Source organism: Podarcis erhardii (assembly GCF_964252035.2).
Source record: "Podarcis erhardii genome assembly, chromosome: 18".
Taxonomy (NCBI): Eukaryota; Metazoa; Chordata; class Lepidosauria; order Squamata; family Lacertidae; genus Podarcis; species Podarcis erhardii.
In genome coordinates, this window is record NC_138516.1 from 7,477,992 (window position 1) to 7,496,330 (window position 18,339).

General features: G+C 50.1%; 1 protein-coding gene across 1 annotated transcript in view; it reads right to left on the minus strand.

The window, feature by feature from the left end:
- Positions 1 to 5,681: 5,681 nt before the first annotated feature.
- Positions 5,682 to 18,339, minus strand: part of FBN3 (fibrillin 3) — a 56,404-nt gene continuing 43,746 nt past the window's right edge. The window contains exons 20-25 of the mRNA XM_081846045.1: positions 16,046 to 16,162; positions 13,371 to 13,499; positions 12,560 to 12,679; positions 10,844 to 11,075; positions 7,938 to 8,109; positions 5,682 to 7,291 (exon numbers count right to left, since the gene is read on the minus strand). Coding sequence (XP_081702171.1) covers positions 6,917 to 7,291; positions 7,938 to 8,109; positions 10,844 to 11,075; positions 12,560 to 12,679; positions 13,371 to 13,499; positions 16,046 to 16,162 — 1,145 coding nt within the window. The 3' untranslated portion in view covers positions 5,682 to 6,916. The remainder of the gene's footprint in view (positions 7,292 to 7,937; positions 8,110 to 10,843; positions 11,076 to 12,559; positions 12,680 to 13,370; positions 13,500 to 16,045; positions 16,163 to 18,339) is intronic.

Genomic DNA, 18,339 nt, shown 5'->3' on the forward strand with positions numbered 1-18,339 from the left:
TCCCCCCCTGCAAGAAGTGAGGTTACAGGGAACCAGGCAGAGGGCCTTCTCGGTGGTGGCGCCCGCCCTGTGGAACACCCTCCCTTCAGATGTGAAGGAAATAAGCAGCTATCCTATCTTTAAAAGGCAGCCATGTTCAGGGATGTTTTTTAATATTTAACACTGTATTGTTTTTAACACTTGATTGGGAGCTGCCCAGAGTGGCTGGGGAAACTCAGCCAGATGGGCGGGGTATAAATAATAAATTATTATTATTATTATTATTTATTATGTGTGGGGAATGTTCTCTCGCCCCAGCGAAATCCATCTTGGAACATGAGCCATAGGGATGGTTAGGGAGAAGCCTCCGTCGGCCGGAGTCTTACGCACACAGAATGGAAAAAAAGAAGACATCTCCGTAAAATAGGAAGGACTTTAAAAACAAACGGACTACAGTCGTATCTTGGAACGCCTTGGTACACGGACATTTTGGGTCCCGAACGCCGCAAACCCAGAAGTGAGTGTTCCGGTTTGCGAACGTTTTTTGGAACCCGAACGTCTGACGTGGCTTCCACGGCTTCCGATTGGCTGCAGGAGCTTCCTGCAGCCAATCAGAAGCCGCGCTTTGGTTTCCGAATGTTTTGGAAGTTGAACGGACTTCTGGAACGGCTTCCGACGTACGGCTGTATTGGAAATGGCAAAGGTGAGAGCAAAATAAGAGGTCAAGCGCTGAATTTTATACTGAAGAGTGAGACCCTTGTTAACATCCTATGTTAAATGGAATTGCAGGCAGGATTAAAATACAAGCAGCGGAAGAAATGCGATTATGATTGTAACAAAGGAATTGCGGAATAGATGAAAGTACAATGCAGCGTGGAAAGGGGAACTGGAAACACCATGGAAAGAAGGTCAGCGTTTAAATGGGTATTAAATTTGAGGTTCATTTGTTTAAGAAACGGTGAAGCACAACAAAAATAAAATGGGGAGGGCGGGGAAGGAACTGGAGTCACAGGGAGGGTTAGGGAGTAGATTCCTCCGGCGGTGGCAGAAAACTGGGACAGGGCTGTGGAAGGTTAGTATCCTGCTAATGCACCTTCCCAAGGGGCTCTGGGAAGAATTGTGCAGGCCACAGTTCACCTTTGAGGCAGAGTTCGGGCCTCATTTGTACTGTGGTGTAGCGAGAGCCAGTGTGTTGTAGTGGTTAAGAGCGGTGGACTCGTAATCTGGTGAACCGGGTTCGCTTCCCCGCTCCTCCACATGCAGCTGCTGGGTGACCTTGGGCCAGTCACACTTCTCTGAAGTCTCTCAGCCCCACTCACCCCACAGAGTGTTTGTTGTGGGGGAGAAAGGGAAAGGAGAATGTTAGCCGCTTTGAGACTCCTTCGGGTAGTGATAAAGCGGGATATCAAATCCAAACTCTTCTTCTGTGTGTTGAGAACAGGGAGCTATTTCTATAAGAAGGGTACCAGTACCTCTTTCACCACGAAATAAAGCTGCCTTTTGTTGCTAATGCTGCCTGTCGCCTTCTCTTTGATCTCTGCACACCCAGCCCTTGCTGAGATATTTCACTTGTGCACTGTCTCTCTGGGCCCTCCCCCCACTAAAAAATTGGCAAATATGACAGGAAAACAATAGAGGTGGATGCACGTGGAATGCTACTGCCAGCTTGCAGTAACCAGAATAATCCTACTTTGAAATATATATGTGTGTGTTAATAGTGATGCAAAGGACACGAGTGGCGCTGTGGGTTAAACCACAGAGCCTAGGACTTGCCGATCAGAAGGTTGGCGGTTCAAATCCCCGCAATGACGGGGTGAGCTCCCGTTGCTCGGTCCCTGCTCCTGCCAACCTAGCACTTCGACATCACATCAAAGTACAAGTAAATAAATAGGTACCGCTCCGGCGGGAAGGTAAACGGTGTTTCTGTGCGCTGCTCTGGTTCACCAGAAGCGGCTTAGTCCTGCTGGCCACATGACCTGGAAGTTGTACGCTGGCTTCCTCGGCCAGTAAAGCAAGATGAGCGCCGCAACCCCAGAGTTGGCCACGACTGGACCTAACGGTCAGGGGTCCCTTTACCTTTACCACGTCAGACCAACACGGCTACTTACCTGAATCTAGAACTCAGGCAGATTGGTCACGATTTGGCAATGGCGGCTCTGCTCCTAGACTGTTGCCCAGAAGTTGCTTTTCTACGGCAATCCTTAATTTTCCTGAGTTCCACCATCAGCAGCACCCCAGCGCACCTATTTGTTTTTCTCCGTTAGTAATGTTGCTAGCTGATTCGTGTACCTCCAAGGCATTCCATCTCCTCCAACATTTCTCCGATGAAAATAGAGAATAACGGGATGTTCTGGGGTCAAATCAGAAACCGGGACGGCTTCTGTAAATCTGAGACTGTCCCTGGAAAATAGAGACACGACTGGACCTAATGGTCAGGGGTCCCTCTACTTTAAGCAAGAGCATGTCTTAAGAGCCTATTTTAGAGATGGCAAGTGCAAGCATTTGGGAAACAAGGAGAGTGCCACAGACCTTTAACCCAAAATAACTTTATTGCTGCCGTCGCTCATGATACAAAATGAAAAGGCCGGGCCCCCCCATGCGGCCGGGTCTCGGTCTCAGTGCCGTGTGTGGCCAACCCCTTCCCTGCTCCCCCTCCGCCGGTGCACGGAAGGAAAGTCACGGTCGTGGTGCGGAGGAGATCAGGACCACAACTCTGCACACGCAAACACCACGCCCCTTGCCTAATGGATTACCATCATCATCAGTAATAATAATAATAATATTAATAAGAATCAGAGGGAGGGGGAAAGCACCATTTGGCAAAACCCAAAAACAAGTACGGAAGACGAAACGAGGCAGGAAAGATTGGTTATGAGAGAGGATGTCGTGTTGAGAAGGGTGGCTTGGGGCGCCTCCCCAAGCCTGCTGTGGACTGAGCTGGGGAGGTCCAGGGGTTTCAAGTTTTAAAGGAGCTCAAGTCCACTTCCTGACACCCATATTTTTTAAACAACAACAAGGGGAGGGAAGGAATGGGAAGGATCCAGAATGGGACCAGGACCGGCCACCTCCTCCTAGGACAGCCCTTCTCAACCTGTGGGTCCCCAGATGTCGTTGAACTACAACTCCCATCACCCCTAGCTAGCAAGGCCAGAGCTCAGGGATGATGGGAGTTGTAGTCCAACACCATCTGGGGACCCACAGGTTGAGAACCGCTGTCCTAGGGGATTCTCCGCTCCGGTAATGCCCCAACTTAGCTCACTTCCAACAGGGGTGGTTGAACCTGTCAGTTTCTCTTCCCCGCTCTCTTTCCCCCCAATCTTAAATTCAGTTCTCCACATTTCTGCAGCCATTTGCAACTTCCTTTCTTTTTTAAAGACCCCTTGTGAAAACTCACCAGCGTTTCGGTGCAAATTTCTCGCACCTAGCTTTGCCCGTCGTTCTGAGTAACAGGCGAGTTTTCGAAAGTGCTTCCGCTTAATGTGAAGTGGGGTTTGGTTTGTTGTTTTGGCTGTTTCCACCTAATCGCGTGCATATTTGCACGCACGATTTGCCTGGAGAATGGTTGCAAAATTCGAAGATGCGCGGATTTCAAAGGATGGCCCTGCTTCCGTTCACGTTATTGGCGTTCGCTGAGACGCAAACGGAATTGAAATTCTTCCCTTACCCCACTTCCCTAGGCCTGTGCAGACCTCAGGAGACCTAACGGAGGGAAGGCAGAGGGGACAATTGAAGAGGTGTCAAGCAGTCAGAGGGCGCGCACAAAAGGGGGAAAAGAAAAACCTGAGCAAGAGAGCACCCCTGGAACTCTGAATTGGAGAACGGTCGCAGTTTCAGGTCCAGTTTTTGCAGCAATGAATTAAAACAGCTGCGGTATTGCCATGGCAAAACTTGCTCCCACACCCTCAAATCCACGCAGACTGACATGGCAGGGGGCTTTTGTGAATGAATTTTGTGAATGAATGAATTTTGTGAATGAATTTTGCAAATGAATTTGTGAATGAATGAATTTGTGAATGAATTTTGTGAATGAATCAATTCGCATTTGTTTGCCCCCTGCCGTCACCGTATGGCAGCCGTTATTTTTACCCATTATTCCGCTGAGGCACATTGAGGTTCCTGAGGCATCAGAGGGAGATTCTTGCTAGAAGAGGAGGAGGAAGAGGACCCCCCCCCAAATGAAAAATATAGCTGCATAAGATTATGGTGCCCTTTGGCACTTCCGGGTTAACGCCTGAGTCTGTCGGTCTCCACCCAGGGGGTCTGTGTCGGGCACAAGCATGTCAAGGGCTTGGGGTGGGGGCAGAGGCCTTGTGGGTGGCATGTGGGGGTCTTCTGACCCCTCTTGGAGCCACGTTTCCCACTACAAATTCAATAACCCCGCTCTGAAGCAGGTGGCCGCAGGGAGGGAGGCTAGCAGTAGGTGGCGCCAGAGGCAAGAGGCAGAGCCCAAGGGAGGTGGAGCCAAGCCCAGACTGGCAGCAAGGAGGCAGGCAAGTTGAGGCTGGCTGGGGGCGGACTGAGGTTGGCAGAGAAGGCCCCCCCCACATTTGCTCAGATGGGGCACACCACAAGACAGTGAGAGTCTTTGACACCCTCCTTCCGTATATTAAGTTGCTCTTGCTAGTTTCTCATCGGGTGCGTTCGCAGGTAAGCCTTAAAGAGGTGCGATCACACGGAAGGGTTCAGGTCAGCTTTCTCCAATCTTGGTTCCCCCTAGACGTTTCGTACTACAACTCCCACAGCTTCTGCCAAGTGTCCGAAATGGTTCCCGTTATCCCCCAGATTCTTTCGCGTTGGCAATCGGATGCTGACCTAAGCAGCAGCAGCAGTAACAACAGAGAGATCACATTTACACCATGTGCTCAAAGCGCACTTCCTGGGAACTGTAGTTCACCCCCCACCAAGCCGCAGATCCCAGCACCCTCAACTGACTACAGTTCCTAGGATTCTCTCTGTGGGTTTTAAACGTGTTTTGGACGGTTGAGAGCACAACCAGAGCCACAAAATAAGATTTAAGCCCTGTGCGAGAGGTTGCTTGAGCCTGGGATAGCTCACTTGAGCTCTGGGATAGCACGAGGCTCTTCAACTCAGGGGTCTTGGATTCGAGTCCTACCTTGGGCAAAAGATTCCTGCATTGCAGGGGGTTGGACTAGATGACCCTGAAGGGTCCAACTCTACAATTCTAGGATCCTTTGACTTGCCAGGGGCCTAATTCATGTTTCACCTCAACCCCAGGGGAGTACAATAATGCTGGCCTACTCTAAAGGGCTGTTGCGAGGTTTCACTGAGATAACGTACGTGAAGCACCTTGAAAGCTCGCTTCCCCTGTCTAAATGCAAAAAAATATTATTTGTAGTTGGTTTCTGGGAGTCCAGGAATGCTCCTGATGAGGGCATCAGTATGGTTCGGTGCCTGCCCCTGCTCAAAGCGTTGTCTGGCTCAGTTGGTTAGACCTTGGTGTGAATCACGCCAAGGTTGCAGGTTTGATCTCCGCATAGATATTCCCTGCTGCGTATTCCTGCATTGCAGGGGGGTTGCCCTAGATCAGGCATGGCCAAACTTGGCCCTCCGGCCGTTTTGGGACTACAGCTCCCATCATCCCTAGCTAACAGGACCAGTGGTCAGGGATGATGGGAGTTGTAGTCCCAAAACAGCTGGAGGGCCAAGTTTGGCAATGCCTGGACTAGGTGATCCTAAAGCCCCTTCCAACTTATGATCTATGAAGTCTGCTCCCTTGTTTCCACCCAGGACACAATGGCTATATGATGTCTTTCCACCCACTAGGATTTCGACAGACCCCTGGTAACTTCTACCCAAGCTGGGGAGCAGACAATATTAATTTCTCTCTGCTGTGTGACATCTAGCGCTCTCTGCGTTAAGGAAACAGATGGAGGCGTGTTAAACTCTGTCAATTTAGGAGCCTGGTGTGACTCTTGCTCACAATGTGTGTCACATTTTCAAACTGGCCCCTACCTCGCAAGAACAACTAGTCCCCCGTTTGCAACCTCTTCCCTTTCCGCAGAGGGTCGAGCATATTCCTTGCTGCGGAGGTAACGAGGAAATGGTTTCCCTTGCTGCGCAATGCACATGGCTGCTGTTCAATTAACTCTAGTGCATGCCAGCTCTGCAGGGGTGACACAGATCATGCATCTAACGCTTAACAGCAGCTGTTAGGTCCAGTTAGGTTTAAAGCAGGTAATATACAGTGCCGAGGGAAGGAGAGACGCTAGACTGGCTCTCAATATCCATCCCTCGCGCAGGTATGTGACTCCAAGATGCACGGAAACACAGCAGCTCTGCCTCTTCGCTTTGGTCCCCATAAGCGGCGCAGTGCACTTCGATGCTGTCCAAGGAACTCTAGTGCACTTTGGAGGACCCTGCAGAGGTTGGATCTGGTGCAGGCCTGGCTGCCTTCCCCCAACCGTTGCCGACAGGTGAAGCACCCGCACACGAAACCCCGGAGTCCAGTGTAATAGCGGGCCGGACGCACAGTGGAGACCGGAAGCTGCCATTCCCTTCTGACACGAAGGGAGGTGAATAAGTCCTCAGTGCTCACAGAGGAGGAGGGCCACTGGGATGCCAAGGCGAGGGGTGAAACGAGGGGGGGGACCCAAGGCGAGCGAGGGAGGGGGGCTTCTTCGCCTGCCGGGTCCGGACCGCTGCCGTTCCCCGGAGGCCGCAGGGTGGAGGCCGCCTGTGGGGCAGGAGATGGTGGCAGGGGCGAGAAAAGCCCTCTGAAATACGTTTTTGTTTTGGAGAACAGGATTCGTTGTGGTCCAGATCAGGGGCTGCCCTGAAGCCCTTCCACCACGGCAGCAAGGTGGGGGGGGGTACCGGCGCAAGGGGGGGAGAGGCGCAGATTCTCCCGGGGTGTGTCGTTGGTGGTGCGCAGCCTGAGCCCTTGGCTTCGTTGGTGTCTCTCTCGGGAAGGGCAGGGTTAAAAGAGGCGGAGCTGCAACCTCATTTTGAGGGCCTCGCCCAGCTCCCCGGCAAGGTAGTCGTGATCCTTCAGGGCTTCCAGGTGTTGCAGTTCGCGCTTCCGGTAAAGCGGGACGCTGACGATCTCCAGCTGGTAGGTGCCGGGCGATGCTCTCTTACGCGCCAGGTGGAGGAAGCTGAGCCCGTCTTGCTGGTGGATGTGGAAGTGGCCCGCCTCGTTCCCCTGTGCGATGACATAGCGGACGTGGTTCTCCAGCGGCGCCACGGCCGGCAGCAGCTCCAGGATGTGCTTCTTGTGGCCCAGGCCGGAGAGGTTGAGAGCCACCACCACCGGCGAGGCCACGTCGATGCTGGCCAAGCTGACGCCCGGTTTCTGCACGGTAGGGGAGGGAGGAAAGGGAGGAGAAGAGAGGTCAGAGGCGGGCCAGGGAGGGGCTATTTATTTCATAAAGTTCACGCAGAGCTCGGTTGTGGAAAAGATAAAGCAATGGAATTATTGCAACTGCAATATGTTCAATGTTTACTTTTGAAAAGAGCCGACAACGTGTTACTTCCGGCTTCCGGCAGAGGCGCATGCGCAGAAGCATTGAATCGCAACCTGCATGTGTGCAGACGCGTCGCTGCAGGTTGCGGCCGCTGCGGGTTGCGAACGTGCATCCTGCACTCGATTTTTGAACGTCTCTGAAGTCGAACGTTTCGGCTTCCGAACGCCGAAAACCAGGAAGTAACTGCTTTGGGTTTTCATCGCTTTTCAGAAGTCAGATGTGCCACGCAGCTTCCGTATTGAGTTTTCCGGAAGTAAATGCTTCGGTTTTCGAACGTTTCGGAAGTCGAACGGTCTTCCGGAACGGATCACGAAAACCGAGGTACGCTGTATCTGCAATATTCCTCAGGCGCCAGTTCCGCTTTGGAAGCGAGAGCAGGCGAATTTGGGGAGGCTAGTACCAAAAGCGTCTCTGCTCGGCTATGAGGTGCCCTATCTCTCTTCCTCCACCTGCCATTTCCCCCTCCCCAAATACCTGGTGCTCGTTGGTGCCATTGACGCTCCGTCGATGACGCCCTCTCTTGGGGTAGCCGTTGATCTTGCACTCGTAACAGGCTTCGGGCGACAGCAGATTCTCTTCATCTTCCTCCTCCAGGGGCGCTGGGAGGTAAGCTTCCTTGCCAAATCCTAGCCCAGATACACAGTGCCTGCAGTTCAAAAAGCAAGCAAGCACCAGAGAGGGGATTGTCAGGGACCATAGCTGTCAACTTACAGATTTGAAAATAAGGGACCAGCAGCCTCAAAAATAAGGGATCAGCAGCCAAAATAAGGGATTTTCCAAGCACAGGTATGTTCGACTTCTGAGCCCCTCCGAGCCAAAGGCAGAAAGCCCAGCCAGCAGCCAAACGAAGCCTCAAGCGGTGGTTCCCACAGCGCAGCAACCCGGCAAAGGGGATGCAGCAAGGAAAACCACCGTCCCCTCTCCGCTGGGAAGCGCTGAGCAAAGGCGAGTCCCCAGGCAAGGCGGCCGATTTGATCGGCACAAGGCATGCAAGCTCCACCCCCCAGTCATTCTTAGACTCCTTATTGGGTGAGCAACGCAGCCAAGCAACACAGTTGGAGCCTCCCTCCTCCCTGGCCGGCAGAGAGGGAGGGAGGGAGAGGAGCTGCGTCCTTTGAAACCCGGGAAATTTAAGGGACATCGTCAATAAGGGACAGCAGCGGGACACAGCGCTGGAATAAGGGACTTTCCCGCCAAGTAAGGGACAGTTGACAGCTATGTCAGGGACTCGCACTCGCTTCCATCTTTCCAAACTGTGCTTTTCTGAACAGCGAGGCGGTCCCACCATTTAAAGTAAGGGCAAGTTGACAGGGTGTAACTCTTTTGAGAAACTGTGCATTAAACAGCTTTCTTCCGTTGACATTTGTCAGCTGGGGTCCCCCCGGGGGTGTCTCAGAAAGGCCTGCAAATATTTGGATAGAAAACACCGACGTTGCGAGGCAGCAGAAGGCAGGCTGGGCTTTCCCACTGAAATCAGGGCAGCCTCGTCTTGTCAGAAGCCTTTTTATTTAGGTGTTTTTTTAAGTGTTAACAAGGAAGATTATTTTTTTATGTATGTAAATCTGTTTTTTTCTTTTTTTCTTCTTTTGTATTTTCTTTTTTCTTTCTTAATTGCTCCCCCCTTAGTTTTCTTTTTGTAATATGAGATTGTAAATTTGTTGTAAATTCCTTGTATATGTGCGTAATTTAAATTAATAAAGATGATTAAAAAAAAGAAAAGAAATCAGGGCAGCCAAAAGAATTGCATAAACCAGAAGTGAATGTAAAACAAAAGTGAAACTAAAACGATGCCTGTGAAACAGACATTGAAATGTTTTCCAGGCTAAACAGCTCCTTCAACTGTTCCTCATAAGGCTTGGTTTCCAGACCAAAAGCTGAACATGAGTCAACAGTGTGATGCAGCAGCAAAAAAGGCTAATGCTATTCTAGGCTGCATCAACACAAGTATAGTGTCCAGACGTAATAGTCCCGCTCTGTTCTGCCGTAATCAGACCCTGCCTGGACTCCTGTGTCCAGTTCTGGACACCGCAATTTGAAAAGGATATTGACAAGCTGGAAGGTGTGCAGAGGAGGGCGATCGGGGTGATCCAGGGTCTGGAAACCAAGCCTGATGAGGGACGGTTGAAAGAGCTGGGTATGTTTAGCCTGGAGAAGAGGAGACTGAGAGGGAGATATTGTAATAGTCTGGGACTTGGGCTCGGACTTGGAGCCAGAGGAGTCTCAGTCCGCACTAGATCCTTTGCTTTAGGCGGCATCTGAACCTAGTCTGGGGCCTAATTCTGAAGAGTCCCATCCTGCACAGGTGCCCCTGCAACAAACACCAGCTAGGCCGAGTCAGGGGCCTGAGCCTGCCCTGGCTCCAGATGCAGGGATTACCTCGTTGCCTCCAGCTGGGCCATCACTTACAGCTGCTCCACTACCGGTTGGGTCAGGGGAGGCTGAGGCGGCCCCTGGGTCTAGTCACCCACTGATGTCTCCCGAGCTGCAGAGACTGAGGTCTGAGAGAAGGAGAGACCTGAGTACTGGCAGGAGGAGTGCCCGCCTTCGGGCGAGACAGGGAGGTGAGTCGCCGGGGGATCAGGACCGGCCATTACCCCGACAGAGATAAAAGGCTGCTGGACCCTGCCCCAGGTTGCGGGAGCAACATTGCTGTGTGCTAGATCCTGCACCTGCCCTTGCCTGGTTTCCTGCCTTGGCCCTGTCAGACCGACTCCTCGCAGAACCCTTGGATTCGGGACCGGACCTGGACTGCGTTACTCGGGTTACCCTCGGGCCCAGCACAGATATTTGAGCCACCTTCCAATATCTCAAGGGCTGCCATACAGAAGAGGGAGCAAACTTGTTTTGTCCCGCGCTGGAGGGCAGGACCCGAACCAAAGGATTCAAATGACAAGGAAGGAGATGAAGGCTAAACTTCAGGAAGAACTTTCTGACAGCAAGTGGAACAAACTGCCTTGAAAGCCAGTGAACTCTCCTTCCTTGGAGGCCATCTGTGATGTCCATCTGTCCTGGATGCTTTAGCTGAGATTCCTACATTGCAGGGGGTTGGACTGGATGACCCTCAGGGTCCATTCCAACTTGACAATTCTATGATTCTAGGTCCACTTCAGTTTCCCCCCTTTCCCACAAACCACTTCAGCTCCCATCACCCATGTCCCTGGTGGGTTCTGCCCACAACTCCCCTTCGCTGGGCCCATCCCTGACATTGACCTTCGATCACTGTATGATGGAGCGCATTGCAAGTTCCCCCGGCCCTCCATTTGGAGGGGCTAAGGTTGGAGGAAGCCAAACTCAGCCCCCAAACACAGGTACAGACTCCCTCTTGTAGGTCCAATTGTTTTGCTCCATGAATCGGCGGCTGCCGGCGTTGCTGAACTTACCCCTGCCCTGCCCGGAAGTACCCGGTTGGGCAACCGCACAAGTAGCCGCCTTCTGTGTTGGAGCAGCCGTAGCTACAGGGGCTCCCGCCCGCGGCGCATTCGTTCACATCCTGGCAGCCCCCGAAAGTCTGGTCGAAGTCAAAGCCGGACGGGCAGATGCATTTGAAGCTTCCCAGGGTGTTGTAGCAGGACGCCGAGCCGCAGGCTGTGGAGCTGGAGCACTCGTTCTCGTCTGCGGCCGAAAGGGTGGTTATACGGCTGGTTATACAAGGGCCCTTGACCCAGGACCTTCTGGCAGGGCCGGCCCACGCATCAGGCGGACCGAGGCATCCGCCTTTGGGGTTGGAATCCAAGAGGCGCCGTCAGAGAAGTGGTGACTAATGGACAAAACCTTGCCAAAACCTGGAAGCCGCTGCCACAAGGCTTCGGCAGGGGTGGCACCTTCCAGTTTTGCCTCAGGCGGCGAAATCGGTTGGGCAGACCCCGCTTTCTGCACACCAAGCATAATACTAATACGACTGGTGCATTCTTTTTAATGTTTCATGGTTTATTACCTTTTTGTATATGCTGGAAGCCACCCATCATATGTGCGGGGTATGATGATGATGATAAGATGATTACCGCATGGGAGAGACTATGGAAGGTTTGGCATTTACTGCATGTTATACTTTGAAAAGGGACGCAGGTGGCGCAGTGGTCTAAACCACAGAGCCTAGGACTCGCCGATCAGAAGGTCGGCAGTTCGAATCCCCGCAACGGGGTGAGCTCCCGTTGCTCGGTCCCTGCTCCTGCCCACCTAGCAGTTCAAAAGCCCGTCAAAGTGCAAGTAGATAAATAGGTACCACTCCGGTGGGAAGGTAAACGGTGTTTCCGTGCGCTGCTCTGGTTCGCCAGAAGTGGCTTAGTCCTGCTGGCCACATGACCCGGAAGCTGTACGCCGGCTCCCTCGGCCAATAAAGCGAGATGAGCACCACAACCCCAGAGTCGTCCGTGACAGGACCTAACGGTCAGGGGTCCCTTTATACTTTGAAAGACAACTTTCAAAGACAACTTTTTTGAAAATAATAGACAACTTATAAAATAAAATAAAAAGACAACTTTTTTGAAAATAATATTTAGGTGGTACTTAACACTGCTTGAACTAGCAAAAATGTCTAAAAATATGCCAAACACATGTTGGAAAATAATAATAATAGTAATAATAATAATTTTAATTTATTTTATCTTAACAAAACAGCAACAAACACCAGAACATTTATTATTATTATTACTACTACGCTTATGTTTGGTATAGTATGTTGTTTGTTATTATTCTTAGTACCCCGCCCATCTGACTGGATTGCCCTAGCCACTCGGGGTTGCTCCCAACACATACAAAAACACCACAAAACATCAAACTTTTAAAACCTCCCTATACAGGGCTGCCTTCAGATGTCTTCTAAAAGTCTGGTAGTTGTTGTTCTCTTTGACATCTGGTGGGAGGGCGTTCCACAGGGCGGGCGCCACCACCGAGAAGGCCCTCTGCCTGATTCCCTGTAACTTTACTTCTCGCAGGGAGGGAACCACCAGAAGGCCTTCAGAGCTGGACCTCAGTTTCCGGGCTGAACGATGGGCGTGGAGATGCTCCTTCAGGGCTACAGGGGCAGTTAGGGCTTTCAAGGTGTGTTGAGCCTCCCTTATCGTCCCTTTCCACCCAGCCCCCAGTGGTTCTCTTACCTACACACTGATTCCACTGATAATGCTGGACGTATCCCTGGGGGCAGCCGCAGCGGTACCCTCCCAGCACGTTCTGGCACCCATGTTGGCACCGGTGGTTCCCATCACATTCGTCGACATCTGCGCACCGAGGAGGGAGAGAGAGAGAGATCATGTTTTAGGTGGGGAAAATCATAGACTCATAGGCATGGGTAGGCAAACTAAGGCCTGGGGGCCAGATCCGGCCCAATCGCCTTCTAAATCCGGCCCGCGGACGGTCTGGGAATCAGTGTGTTTTTACATGAGTAGAATGTGTGCTTTTATTTTATTTTATTTTTATTTATTTATTTGAAGTTGCTGGAAATTGCTTTTCTTTTATAATTAAATTTTTATTAAATTTTCTTTTACAAATTAATCAACACCATATTCACAAATTTCCAATTTTTGGACTTCCACCAGCTCCTCCATCAATCATCCATATTTTGTATTTGTTACGCATTTCCATTATAATATATTGCTAGTTAATAATGTCCTTTCATCTTTCTTTCCTTTTAACAATACCCTTTAACATCACAAAGCCTCTTTAAAACCGATTAGCATTGTCTGTTCGTCACATATGTTTTCCAGATAATTCGTAAACTTTCCCCAGTCCTCGATGAACTTGTGATCCTTTCGGTATCTAATTTTATTTATTTTATTTATTTATTTTATGCTATATGATCCCTAGCATGGAATATTCTTTGTTTCCCCTGGAGTTTGGGTTGGCTTAGCATTTGGGAAAACGGGTCTAGCTGTGTGTGTTATTGCCATGGGATTTTGTGTCTACACATACCTTCGCAACTACTTCCAGAGGTGTCGAGGGCAAACCCTTTCTGACACTCGCAGTTGTAGCTCCCAGGGGTGTTTAGGCACTGCCCTTTGACCCCGCACAAGGTGGGCTGCGCTGTGCACTCGTTGTTATCTGGGGGGGGGGGCAAAGCAGAGAGATCTCATGAACAACAGCAAAAAAGCTCGTATTAGCCCCATCTATAGTAGACATTATATATATGGACGCAGGTGGCACTGTGGGTTAAACCACAGAGCCTAGGACTTGCCGATCAGAAGGTTGGCGGTTCGAATCCCCGCAATGACGGGGTGAGCTCCCGTTGCTCGGTCCCTGCTCCTGCCAACCTAGCAGTTCGAAAGCACATCAAAGTGCAAGTAGATAAATAGGTACCACTCCAGCGGGAAGGTAAATGGCATTTCTGTGTGCTGCTCTGGTTCGCCAGAAGCGGCTTAGTCCTGCTGGCCACATGACCCGGAAGCTGTACGCCGGCTCCCTCAGCCAATAAAGCGAGATGAGCGCCGCAACACCAGAGTCGGCCACGACTGGACCTAATGGTCAGGGGCCCCTTTACCTTTACTTTATAGTAGACACAAGCACAGTTCAACAACGTCCCCGTATTGGCAAAATTGCAAAGGGTTGCCAAACTGGACGGCAGCATGGTGGCTTCGTTACGGAGCGTGCGGCTTGGCTCTCTTGCTTGAGACGTATGTTTTCCTAGTAAGCACCTTTGTGCATTGCTTACGCTGCTGGCCTGTGGTTGCAATGCCTTGCAGAGGTTGCCTTATAGGGTGGCGGCAGGTGAATGGACCTGAAGCCAGCAGGGAGGAGATGAAAAGGACAAAGGTAAAGGACCCCTGGATGGTTAAGTCCAGGAATCAGGTGGCTGAGGGGTGAACTACAGGCTATGCGCAAATGTGTGCAATAGAGACCCTGCAGGTTTATCTCTCTTTTTTAACAATTAGAAAGGAATTTTGGAAATAATCCAGGAGTGGATCTAGACATGGGTGTGTCTGTGGGGAGTGGAGATGCTATAAATAAGTCAGAAATTAGATTATAACAAAAGGAAAACCGCGTTTTAAAATTTTATGCTCTCTGGCGCCATCTGGTGCTGCATGTTTATAGCACATTCAAATCTCTGTTTCTTTCCTAATGGAGCTGAGTCCAAACAAACCTGGGTTATCTATTTCCCTGCTAGCTGTTTTCTCACCCAAAACCAGTCATCTCAAGTTGCCCTCCTCCCCAAATAGAGACCAAACATTCATGTGAACATGCCTCTGGAAAATGTAGAGGATAAAAACAGCTTGTGGGGGGATCATAGCCCTGTAGAGCTGGAAGGGACACCGAGGCTCATTTAGTCCATCCCCATTCAGTGGCCTGGTTTGCACAGAACAGTAAACCAGGGTTCATTAAACTATGGTTTATTGAACCCTGACAGTGTAAGGTGTGAACCCAGTCTGGCACCCTAACTATGATTTCTTTTTATTATTATTTAATAATATTTATTAAAGTTTCAAAAAAGTTACAAGAATAAGAAAAAAAAGGAAAAAGAAGCAAAAAATACAAAATACAGAAAAGTAAAAACAATTAAAAACAAACCAACCTTTCCAAGTCTTGTCTTTCATTTACTTGTTTCCCTGACCTCCTCACACCTCCCTTTTTTGTATTCTAGTTCAATTAGCGATTTCAGCAAATCCTTTCCATTTTTGCTTTTATCTTAATAATTTATCTTATTATATTATAACTTTACATTCTCACCTATTAACAATCCATTTTTACATACTCCTTTGTAACATTACTGCTAAAACCACATAACTTCATTCCGACATCCTTCTAACATTCCTCCTAACTATGATTTCTTAACTATGGTTTAGGGTTATGTGTTAACCACAGTTTGGGGTGATTTCATAAGCCTTGGATGATGTTAACCATGGCTTAGTATTATGAGCATTCCTAGACCTCCTCCTTCATGATGATTAATGGGCTGATACTGCTGCAAAGCAGCAAAAATAAAGTGTAAAGTGATTGCCAGGTGCCTCAACTAGGCTTGCCATTAACTATGGTCAACGTTAATGTTAACCATGGTTTCTTGTTATGAGCTAACCAGGCCAGTGGCTCAGGGTGTTTTGCTTGTGTAGATAAAGAGCACATCCACAAGAAACTTTGCAAACAATATCATACCGCTTTAAATAGTCAGGGCTTCCCCCAAAGGATCCTGGGAACTGTAGTTTGCTAAGGCTGCTGAGAGCTGTGAGGAGACCCCTATTCCCTTTGCAGAGCTATGATTCCCAGAGCGGTTTAACCAGCAATCTCTCTTGGCAGTTGACACTCTGTGAGGGGACATGGGGGCCTCTCAGCACCCTTAGAAAACTACAGTTCCCAATACCCTTTGGGGGAAGTCGTGTCTGTTTAGACTGGTATAATAGTGTGTTAAATGTAAGGTGCGGATACAGACCATTCCAGAATGGTCACCAACTCTGCTCCTCCTCAGAGTAGACCCATTGAAGTTAAGTAACACGACTAACTTAGGCTGGCTACTTTCAGTAGATCTACATTGAGCAGGACTTAGCTGAATACAACCCAAGGATTAATAAATATATGAACACTCCCCGGTCCCTCCAGTGTTCTTTGACGTCCCAGTTAAGCTTCGCCCTTGCCTTTGGGAGAGCACCAGGGGAACTCACCGATGCAGGAAGAATGGTGCTGGGTGAAACCCGGGGGGCACTTGCAGTTGAAGCCCCCGATGACGTTGACGCAGAGGAACTGGCAGTTGTGTTGCTTTGTGGAGCACTCGTCGAGGTCTGGATTCGTAAAGAAAATGAGCCGAGTTACGATGTACGATATATACGATATACGATATCTTTATTGTCATTGTCCCATGCAGAACAATGACATTGAAAAACTACATAAAAACTACATAAAACATTCAAAAACCCCTAAAAACTCTGAAACCCCATTTTAAAATTGCATTTGCGTAGAAACTGTTTCTCAGGCGGCTAGTCCTGGCCTTTATAACCCCGTACCTTCTTCCAGAAGGCAGAAGCTGAAAGAGATCATTTCCGGGGTGCGCACTATTCCTACGCTATCTCTGCCGCTTTCTTATGGCACCTGAGAGCATAGATTTGATCCAAGGTGGGAAGAGTGCACCCAATTATTCTCTCTGCAGTCTTTACAACCCTGGACAGAATTGTTTTTTCCCTGGCCGTGCAGCTCCCAAACCACACACACAGACCATAAGTTACTATGCTCTCCACAGTGCAATGGTAAAATGCCATCAATAGGTCCTTTGAGAGATTCTTTTTCCGGAGGATTCTCAGAAAATATAACCTCTGCTGTGCTCTCTTCACCAGGTCTTTGTTGTTTTCTCCCCAGGTTAGGTCGTCTCTCAACTCCATTCCCAGAAATCGAAACACCGAGACCTGTTCCACGCACTTCCCCTCAATAATAAGTGGCTGAATATTCAATTTACATTTCCTAAAGTCCACAATGATCTCTTTTGTTTTCTTTAAGTTAAGGAGTAAGTTGTTTTTCCTGCACCACTCCCTCTCTGGTGTTATCGCCCTCACCCTACAGAGGCTGGGTTGAGGCGAGACTACAGAGGGACGAATCTGTTAACTTCCCTACCTCTCAAGATTGGGAAAAGGACAACGAGGACGCCCTAACAGTGACCAAGAGACTGATATTGATGAATGGATGTTGGTACCCTTTAATGCAGAGGTTTTCAACCTTTTTGAGTTCATGCCTCCCTTGAATTTTCTTTCTGCGGCACCCCTGTGGGGCTCAGGAACCCAATTTTGTCCCCCCCTTGACTGCAGAGCTAGCAGCCCCTCACCCCTCTTCAAACACCCTCCTCTCCTCTCCCCTCTCCTTGGGAGTCTTCTGGCCAGCCGCTCCTGCAGCCCCTGGTCTCTGAGCTGCCCCCCAAAGAGAGACAGCTCCTTGCACCGGCCCACAAATATGTCTGCCCATTCCCAACAGCAAGGGCTGGTGGACTGGGCTCCCTCGCCCGCTTGCTTGCTTACTCCAAGGCCGTCTCAGCTCCTGGCACTCAGCACCCCCTAGCCAGCCCCAGAGGCGCCATTCGCACGGGGAGCTTGCAGCCGGGGCTGCTGCAACAAACAGCCGTGCAAGCCTTTGGGAGGCAGAGACGCCAGAGGGCATCAGAAGAAGGAGGGAAGGAAAGAGGGTTGGAGGCCAGGGTTGTCTGTGGCACCCCTGTGGGGCTCAGGAGCCCAGTTATGTCCCCCCCTTGCCTGCAGAGCTGGCAGCCCCTCACCCCTTTTTCGAACACCCTCCCTTGTGGAGCATTCCCCCAGCCTCCTCTCTTCTCCCCTCTCCTGGGGAGTCCTCTGTGTCAGGAGCTCTTCCTACACTCGAGTAGGACCCTGGCAGAGACACATGCCCAACTGGCATGTTCTCTCCCTCCTGGTCGATCGTTCTGGAGCTTCAAAAGCTTTCTTCTGCCCGAACATCACAGCGACCAATGCCAACTGACATCGGCACACTTAGGGATCCGTTGCACAGCTTGCGTAACAGACCTCAGCAACTCGGCATTTTGGCTAATCTACTTTATTTACATATAAACACACACGGAGCACTGCAACATGCCTCCCTCTCTCTCTAGCATCAGACAGCAAAGAGAAAAATAACAAAGGACAATAGTCCCACTTCATGGAACACAGTAACACAAACATCCTGTCTCCGTCACTTCCCACTCTGTGGAGTCAAAACATACACCGTCATGTGATAGACAACAATCCCATGACTGCAATCATGGAGCAGGAATTCTAACACTCTGGGCAGCCGCTGTTGCCGCCACTGGTCTCTGACGAGTGGGTATGCCTTTTCCTAACTTGTAAGTGAACTTTTGACAATCGTAGAATTGTAGAGCTGGAAGGGAACCTGGCGGTCATCTAGCCCAACCCCCTGCAATGCAGGAATCTCGGCTCAAGCACCCCTGACAGACAGCCATCCAACC